We start from the raw sequence: 9,848 nt of genomic DNA on the forward strand, positions 1-9,848 counted from the left end.
AGCAGGAAATGACTCCAGTCATCATATGTAAATGACTCCATGGAGGGTGAGGGAAAAAAAAAAAAAAAAAGAAAAAATTCCTCATCTAGCTGAAAGAAGGTTTGCTTAACAATGAAGACCAAATAAAACCAGATTGAAAATAAATCCTTCCCTTTATAGTGATACGATTTATTGACTGTTTGGAGGAAAAAAACTGAAATATACAGATTTTAATCATAAAAGTTAGATTTCTGAAGACTGAATGTGCTTGTAAGAGCTCAGAGTTGCTCAGATAAAACTGGTGGGTTCATTCCTGAGGTAGCTGGCCAAGGTTCTTCCACTCCTGTTTTGCAAATCCAGTTACACAAACATATTTATTTTTCTAAGCCTTAAAACTCATGATCTTATGATGAAGTAGATCTACGCATGTCTCATTTATATAAGCGTTACTTTATCTTTAATGCAGTTACAAAACACCTCGCATGGGTAGGCTGATAACACTCTCACTTTCAAATTTCATGAAAGCAGGATCACATAAAGAAATGCTTTATGGATACTGAAATACTTACATATTTTAAAATATTTACATCATGTAATACATCTGTGTTCAAATTTGCTGGCACTAACTGCTGGCAAAAAACAAATTTTGCAGACGCAAACCTCCCAAATGTAGAATAAATTAGTAACAATAACGAAAAAAACACAGCAAGGTTTACACCAAGGCTGAGAAAGGAGGGCTACAATGAAGCTAGTGAATCAAACCCACTAAGCTTAGCTCTAATCTCACTCAGGATCATCTCTATAGGGAAATAAACTGGCATTGCCCTTTTGCTATAATTACACTGCTACAGTTACAATGTTATAAATTATTATGTTTTCAAAGCTACAGATCAGGAATAATTCCATTGAAATCAATGGCAAAAGGAAGAGAAGAATGACTTCTCATACCAACAAGTCTCTGGACATCAAATTAGTGATTTTTTCAAGTAGGCAAAATAATGGCCATTAATAAAAGATGGACATAAATCCAGTAACAAGGTGCCAAAGTGACTCTAATACAATTATCTGCTTATATTCAAAGCAGTTTATTTTGAAAAGTGAAAGAAAGTCTGGGGCAATTCATCATTATTGCTGACTTGCATTAAATGTTCAGAAATTAGCAGCTGTTTACATGTAGCTGTACATGATTATGCTGGCTATGCCCTGCATCAGCAGGGGTTTGGTGCCCTCTTACGTTGTAAATAAGCAACTTCAGGGATCAGAAACTCTTGCTCACTCACCACTTACAGGCAGATCACTGGTGAAGGCTTCTCTGGCTACAAATTAAGAAAATAAGTATAAACTAACTGTGTTATGTATCAAAAAGATGCAAAGTCTTTTTAAGGCAGTGACTTTAAACACAGGAATAAGCAGCCACACAAGCATCTGCATGCACCTTCCCCTCCAGATTTTACTAGTTCAACTTAATTTATCTTTCTTGACACTAAATTTACCAGATTCCTTTTATTTTGAGCAAACACATATAGTTAGTCAACTGCTGATCAAAATAACCGTAATACCTACTAAAAATGGTTTACCATCGCTGAGAAAAAAAAGGACACATATACAGATAGAGATGAACTGTATTAATAGCTCTTATGATTCAACCTGGTTTGATTAGAAATAGTAATTTCAGAAATAGTAATGTCTAAAGACAACACAAACATTTAGACTCTGTGTTAGTATTTAATAATTTCTGTTACTAAAAATTAAAGTGCTACAGCTCCTATATTTAGAAAAGTAATCCATTGCAATGCAATGTTTTGACATTGGACCAGAAATAAAGAGCCCCAAACTTTCCACCTTAGGAAATTCTAAATTTATTTTACCAAATCGTCCTTCAACATAATTTTCCAGAGATCAGTTTCAAGTTTGTATACAAGAAAACCCTCAAAAAATTAGCAAGTAAATGCACAAATCAATCAATTTCTCAGGCTGCTCATATACATAGAGATGACAAGGAGTCTGTCTCTAACACTAGTCACCACTGAATACCCTTTCTTATCACAGACATTCAGTGCCTACATGTAATATAGATATTTTGGCACCACCATTTCGGTCTATTTCAGTGAAGTCAGGCAATCACATGAGTAGTCCCCATCTCTAGGGGCTGCAAATGTTAAAAAAAAAAATGCATCAGACATAAAAAAGTTACTTGTCGACACCCAAAAGTACACTAGTCCCTTACTGGGCAGAGAGGCATGTTCCCAGAGAGTGGGTGTATCTGGATCCCTTATACCACCAAGATATGCTTGAACATATTTATTTTATTTATTTATTTTTAAATCACATCATGTAGGTAAGAAAGAGCTACATGATCCATGGTAGAGATCCCTGAGCTAGTGGAGACCTAAGTAAGAAATCCACATAACACATTGCACAACCGTTTGGAGCCAGACAGTTAGTTCTAGCAGAACTACTACTACCTTTTCTGCTAATAAATCAGGTTTACAAGCTCCCATTGAGCACCACATGAACAATGGATCACATTCACTAGTGTAAAACCCTGAACCCCCTGTTCTCAGACTGGCACAAGGGCAGACAGGGTAGATCAGCTTTTATTATTGTGGGTAGAGCCAAAAGCAAAGTGATTATAGCTCACATATCAATCTATAGAATCTATACTTGCATTGAAATCAGGACATCAAGCTCCACAGGTAAATTACTTTCCATAACATACAGAAATTTGCTTTTCCTGGCCAGCTTTCCCACCTACTGACCAAGACATTTGTAGATCACATGTTGAAACTCACCAAATTAAGGCGCATTTGCTTTTGATGAGATGCACTGAAGTGGTTATTTCTCAGAGTAATTACATGTCCCTAAGGAAGTGGAGAAGTGGAAAATAATAAAATGCCTCTTAGCCTGTAATCAGCATTCGAAACAGTCCCTGCAGCAGAGTAAGTGTGTGGAAACACACGTATCTTCCCAAGTGCTTAGAAAAGCTTTCAATGTACGTTGATGAATAACGAGAGTTTGAGATGAGGGTCCACAGCCTTAGAGGGGAACTCATTTATTCCCCACAAGAGTCATTTCTGCCTCAGTCTAGCGTGCCTCCATCCCACTTTTCCATCCCCATGTCTTGCTATGCTGCGAAACAAACAAATTTAAAACCATCTAGCAACATTCCAGCTAGAATCACTCTGGGAAGAGGAGGAAGGGTCTGAACGAGTTTCCTTATTGAGACATGCAAAGTAATTGTGCCCTTTGAGTTCTGAATCATATGTGAGCAAACCCCGAGTGCACAGGGGGTTGGACTAGATGATCTCTAGAGGTTCCTTCCAACCTTACATTTCATAGAATCATAGAATCCTTAAAAATGAACAATTTATATGTATGCAAATGCACAAATCTGAAAATGAGCTGGACAGTACCTCTTCAGAACAGAGCTTGGAGTCATCTGCAAGTACACTGGGATAAGTTCCTTCAAAAGAAGAAACTTATTCAAAGATCTTAATGGAATTGTTGCTGATAGGGTAGGGGAAATCTAATGCTAGAACATTAAGCAGCTAAGTTTTCCCAAAACCGATACATACTGAGCCTCAAGACAATAAGTTGAGGAGAATATTATATATTTCCAGGCCACTAACACTGTGTAAGAGGTTCCTAGCAAACTCTTACTTGTTTATCTTTAAGAATTTAAATGATTTGAATTTCACTATGTTTTCGGGGGAACAAAAAGCTCACACTGATAAAAAATCAAATCTGATCAAGAATTAAATAGTTAAGAATTGGTATTTGGCTGCTCTGCACATACTTTAAATTTAGTCTGAAGTGCATGATTGAAATTAAATTTCAAACTGTTACAAATTTGACTGCTTTAGCCAGGGCTAAAAACTTTGATTTCAGTGCTGATTTCATCAACCACTAAAACAAGTGCAAGTGTCAGCAATGACATCAATATTCAGCAGCATCTCATTCAACATAATTCCACACTTTATTCAGTATTGGATAATGTTGCAGGAAGATCCTAAGCATGTGAAGAAATATTAAAATGAGGAAACCCCAGGAAATAACTACTTAGACCACTTCTCTCAGCTAGCTCTGCAATGCATGCAGGATGGGTCAGAAGTCTCAAGACGAAACTCTAGACACTAAAGAACAAGGGCTGTGTTTATAAAAGTTTATAAAATAGAGATACTTATTCAAGAAATTACCCAAATCCAAGCATGAAAATAGAGTGTCACTAAATGAAGTGAGAGCCCAAGACCAAGCACTTCTCCAGAACGAGGGCAGTTTGTGAGCCCTAGAGGCCTGTGAGCACAATGTTCTGTGCTTTTCTTAAGAAAACACAAGCTACAGAAAACTTGAGAAAACGCGCTCATAGGTCTTACACGCCAAACAGCTTGTGCCACAGGAGTGGTGGAGAAACATCAATTCAAGGGCACATATTTTTGCACTTGCTGGGCTCCAATCTCAGCCACATAAATTGCTCCACTCTTCATGTCTACGTCCACGAGGTGCGGCTTGGTTTCATCCGCCAGCTGGATTGTGTCGACTATAACACACTTGCCAATAATGCCAACGTGCGGGGCTGCCAAGATGGATAAGCGGCTGGTGTTCAGCTGAGCTACAATCAGGTACTTGTTATCGGGAGTAAATCTATGAAAGGCAGAAACGTACTTTGGAATAACAACATAAGGCACCATACGGAGTTTAATACAGTCATGAACTTATAAAGAACAACAACAACAAAAACACTCTTAAGATAAGGGTTAAAATAAACTAACTGTGGTGAAAAGTAAATAATTTACTTGTAAGCCTTGCTTTAGTGTTGCTACTATTTGAGTCTGATTACGCTACAGAAAATTCAGTTAAGATAAACTTTCTTCTTGCTCAGGATGTAACACGAGGGACAACAAAATCCTGCTCAGAATACTCTGAGTTCCAGAGTTTCCAGTCCATGGATTTTGATATGCTGTCAGCATTCCCATGTCATATCAGGATTCATCTATGAAAACCCTTTCATGAGATCAGGGCCCAGATTAAGCTGGTTGACAAGTGATCAGGCACCATACAGCAACCTCACACCTCCCCAGTAAAAGTGCACATTTCTGTAACAGTGTATTTCTAGAAGAACTGTTTAATAATACCTGACAGAGCTCGGACCATCTTCCTCAAAACAGCTGCTCCAAGTCCCCAGCCATTCCCCTGTGTCCTTATCAAAAACCTGGATTCTCTTATTGTCTCGGTCCGCAACCCATACCTGTTGAGCACAAAAAAAGTGAGAAGAATAAACATATTAAATTGTAAAAGCACTGCTTTGTCACCCACCGGCAATTTCAGTTTTTCAACACAGTAGTCTCATTTCATGACCTAGGTCTACAAGATCTGCAACTTAAAAAACAAGGGCATTTTCAGCATGTTTTATTTAATTAGCTTGGTGGGACTTATCTCTTTCTGTCTCATGCTAAATATGTTCACAAGCAAGCTAGGCAATATCACTGCACAGTTCCAATGAAAGCATCTCATTTACTACTATCATTGAAACTTCGGCTGTTGACAGCCTCTGAGTCCCATAAATAAACTTTATTTTCTTTCAGGCGATATCCTGAGGAAAGTATGAACAGGTCTGGCTCACTATTCCTCACTCTACTTTCCACACTACTACAGCATTCTTGCAGACTCCTTTGGCACTGACAACAGTTTCTAACCTAGGCAGTAAGATCTTAAGCCATAACTGATGTCTGTGGATATATGTACTCACTGTTACCCTTCTACCCACAGTTGCCCTTTCCCTATGCTCCTTCCTGCCTGAGTTCTGTCAGAAACAGCTGTCAGCACCAACAGAACTAGCTCAAGTCAGTAATATATCTTTTAGCTAAGCAAGCCACTGAAAATCAGATCTGTTTGCAGATTAAGGCGCTAAGGCATTAAGGCAGTGTAACTGATCAGAATCAACTTCTTAAGCTGAAACCAGCTTCCTCAGTAGGATATTTTGTATGAAACTTCAGCTGTTATTGCACTGAAAATTGAGAGCCACATAAAAGAGGGAGGGAGAGAGAGAGAAGGAGGGAAAGGAAGAAAGGAAAAAATCGTTTTATTCTTTACCCGTCCAAAAGAATCCACTGTTACACTGTGAGGAATCCTGAACTCACCAGTGCCAGTCCCTTTTGGTCCACGCAGCCACATTTCTTTATAATCTAAATAGTGAACGATATGAAAAATAAAAGCAAAAATCATGGTAAGGAAACAAGTAGGTTTAGCTTTCTTTTTTTTAGCAATTTTTTGCAAAGTTATTTTGAATTATATTTAAAAAATATTTGCTTAAAACACTTCTAAAAGCTTTTAATCCCCAAATTTTTTGACCCAATACTCCTGGTACACAAATCCAAGAGAGCATAAGCAACACTACAGTGAAAGCTGCACTATTAGTAGTAGTTCAGGATTATGGTTGTAGAAATTGCCAGCACTCAGGGGGCATGGCCAAAGGTTCTATTATACCAGGTACTGTGCAAAACACTGAGAGACACCTGGTTGATTATGACATTAATTTACTACATTGTGAGTTTATATATATATATATACACACACACACACACACACACTTATTTATATGTCATGTTTATAAGGAAACATATTTAATGAACATATTTAACATAAAATAAATATATATTTATATATTTAATTATATTCGGTATGTGACAATTTTGAGTCTATTTTCTCTTCTAACAATTTACTATTCTAACAATTTACTGTTTTGCAAACCACATGTTAGCTGGCTGTATAACAAAGTAGGCAGTAACAGCAACTCCTCTTCTAGTCCCTACCTACAGAGGTGCACAGACTTCTCACTCCCTGCCCTAACCAAAACTGACCATCATCTACTCACTGCTTCTCACTGGAGGATAGGAGCAAACCAATTAGAATCACAAAATAATTTCAGCATAAAGGAATTTATCTGGTCCAACCCCGCACTCAAAGCAGGATGAACCTTGATAACAAGTCAACCTTCAAGTTGGATCAGGTTGCTTATATCAAGTTTTGAGCATCTCCAAGGGTGGAGTTTCTACAGTCTCTCTCAAGCTGTTGCAGCATTTGATCACCCTCCTGGAGAATCTCCCCCCACAAAATCCAACTGGAACCCATCCCTTCCTTCAATTTCTGCCCACTTCCACTGCTCTTCACCACGTGTAGCTCTGTCTCCTCTATACCTTCCCATCAACTTGAAGATATCAATATGATTTCCTCTTAGCCCTCCCAAGACTGAACAAACCCATTCTCTCGGACTCCTGTCATAGGAAAACTTCTCCTGAAGCGACCAGTAATAAACCAGGCTCTAACACCTTCGAACTACTTTAAATGAGAACCGCACCCAGCGCCAGTTAACAATTTTCTAGAGTTGCGTTATTTAAGGTCCAAGTTTCACCGGTCAAAATTCAGCTGTCAGCTGCTGTGCAAGTTCCCTTGCTCCATACCTTCGGTCAGTTTGAGCAGTCTGTTATTGATCCCTCCGTCTCCATCCACAACATAGCTATCCCCAGACTCCTCCACAAAGATCTCGGCCGGCTGATCAAACTGCAGGGGGTACAAGCTTGAACCAGCATTACCCGGGGTGCCCACGATCTGCAGAAGTTTACCTGAAGGGCTGTATTTTTTCAGAGTATGCCCATATTTCCCTGAATGAATTAATTAAATAAATAAGTGGAACAGGGGTAAGAATCTCTTAACATTAAGAAAGCCAAATAATAAATGTTATAACATATAACAAATATTAAACACAAAAATTCCTACAGCAAAAGGTCTAGTCAAAAAAAAAACACTTTTTTTTTAAATCATCCCTTCTCCCAGACAAACAACTAAATTCATGCTTGCTAAGTTGAGAGGCTATAAGCACACAGCGTAACTCATGTGCCTTCGAATTACTTTGTGCAGAACCTGAGCAGCTTGTGCAGGGTAAGAGGAGCACAAATGTGGCTCAGCACTGCTCGAGTGCCCTATTTAAATAAAGTAGATGTTTAAACTAGTACCTGCAGCACTAGCATTTTCTCCCCTGCCTAACACTTGTCACATCTCCACCATACATACCTGTTCCAACATCTGTAATCCATACTGAGCTATCTGTTGTGTTGCTTAATACAAAGATACCATGAGGAATTTCAACTGTATCATTCCACGAGTAAAGAAAATAGCCTTCTTCTGAGAACACAAGGACCTTGGGTATGTTATCTCCCCTCTGAAAAGGCAAGGGAAAAAAAAGTCTATTAAAATATATTAACCAAAGAATTATACTTTTGAAAGGTCTTTTTTGAAAGGTCTTTTTTGAAAGGCTTTTGCAATGTTTTATCACTCATGAAAGAGCCCTGAAATTGTTATATACTGCTGGATCTCAAGTTTTTTCCATCTCAAAAAGGAAGGGGAGAGGAATCACAAGTAGTCCAACTTTCAGAGCCGTTAAGCTCCGGAAGCTCTCTTGGTTCTTCACCTCAAATACTGCTTTTATTTCCTAGCTGGAAAACACACCGAGTGTAACACACAAAGACTACAACTGCACTTGTTATCTGCATGACATCCTAGATATTATAGGTTATCTTTATAGGCAAAACCCACCACTTGCTACAGAAATATCTTATCCATGTTATAAGAAACATCTTATCCAAAATTGTAATTGCTGTAACTGCCTGCCAGAGCTGCATGCTTTTGATTTCATGGTAAAAAAAGGCTGGAAGAGGGAAAGGGGACTGGCCAGCTGCCCCAGAAACACTTTGTCTCAATCTTACCTTATGGTTAGAAAAGGCAGAGTTCTGGCTATTCAGCTGACAGAGAGCTATTATACCTCAATTAGGCCAAATTATGTGTCCACGATAACAAAATATAATTCTTTCAAAATCATTAGAGAGCTGAGTAGGTCCCAGAACTACTTTTAAAAGCATATATAGTAGTGAGATTTGCATTTCTGTATTCTCCGATTTTGATACAGTAATTCTTACTTATACATACATATATATATATTTATATATATATAAACATATATGTTTATGTTTATAAATATAAACATTTTTTATATATATATATATGTTATATATAAACATAAATATATATATAATATAAACAGAGACACTATAACAGGGCCAGGGGAGAAGTCCAAGCTTTCTCACTCACTTGTGCAACATAGACCAAACCACGAAGGGAGTCCACGGCCACGCTCACGGGCTGACCAGTGAAGTATTCCGGAACTTTGGGCCATCCCACATCCAGCTTGTACAGGTGCCCGCTCCAAGGAGAGTAGTCGAATGCTTTTAAAAACTGAAAATACAAAAGCAAAGATCCATTAGTAACTGAATTCCATGAGGAAGGAATATTTAGATCCACTGTAAACAACTATGCAAAAGAACCAGCGATAAAAAGAAATGTTGGGTTGAAGATGCTAACTTAAACAGGACAAACCAGTCTAAAAGGAAAGATAAATAGATACTGCTTCAAAGCTATGGTTTTAATCTGCAAAAGGGAAAAATTGACAAGATACCAGAAATCAGCTACAGAAGTCATATGGGTTTAGGAAGTTCTGGAATTTTATGGAAAAACAACAAACTTTATCCTGGAATTATCCACATATTGTTCCAAAGAATAATAATTAAAAGGAAAAAAAAAAAAAAAAAGAAATGAACACAGCTCCCAACTCAAAAGAATGAATAATCACTTCAGAAAGGCAGAACAAGCAATCAGAAAGTGCTGATCCAGAAAAGCAACCACTGAAAAATGAGGAACTTCAGGTTAGCAAAATCGAGGCCAATGGATTAAGCAGAGGGAAAAAAACGAAAACACTAGGAAAAACAAACCAAAAAAAAAGAAAAAAAAAGAAAAAAAAAGAAAAAAAAAAGAAAAAAAAA

At 37.8% G+C, this 9,848-nt stretch overlaps 1 protein-coding gene across 1 annotated transcript in view; it reads right to left on the bottom strand.

Annotated features, from left to right (window-relative positions):
• Positions 1 to 1,514: 1,514 nt before the first annotated feature.
• NHLRC3 (NHL repeat containing 3) overlaps positions 1,515 to 9,848 on the bottom strand; it is a 9,376-nt gene continuing 1,042 nt past the window's right edge. The window contains exons 2-7 of the mRNA XM_026053309.1: positions 9,121 to 9,339; positions 8,047 to 8,194; positions 7,437 to 7,637; positions 6,070 to 6,161; positions 5,112 to 5,224; positions 1,515 to 4,620 (exon numbers count right to left, since the gene is read on the bottom strand). Coding sequence (XP_025909094.1) covers positions 4,392 to 4,620; positions 5,112 to 5,224; positions 6,070 to 6,161; positions 7,437 to 7,637; positions 8,047 to 8,194; positions 9,121 to 9,339 — 1,002 coding nt within the window. The 3' untranslated portion in view covers positions 1,515 to 4,391. The remainder of the gene's footprint in view (positions 4,621 to 5,111; positions 5,225 to 6,069; positions 6,162 to 7,436; positions 7,638 to 8,046; positions 8,195 to 9,120; positions 9,340 to 9,848) is intronic.

The sequence above is a fragment of the Nothoprocta perdicaria genome, unplaced genomic scaffold (assembly GCF_003342845.1).
Source record: "Nothoprocta perdicaria isolate Ctin4 unplaced genomic scaffold, notPer1 scaffold_98, whole genome shotgun sequence".
Classification (NCBI taxonomy): domain Eukaryota; kingdom Metazoa; phylum Chordata; class Aves; order Tinamiformes; family Tinamidae; genus Nothoprocta; species Nothoprocta perdicaria.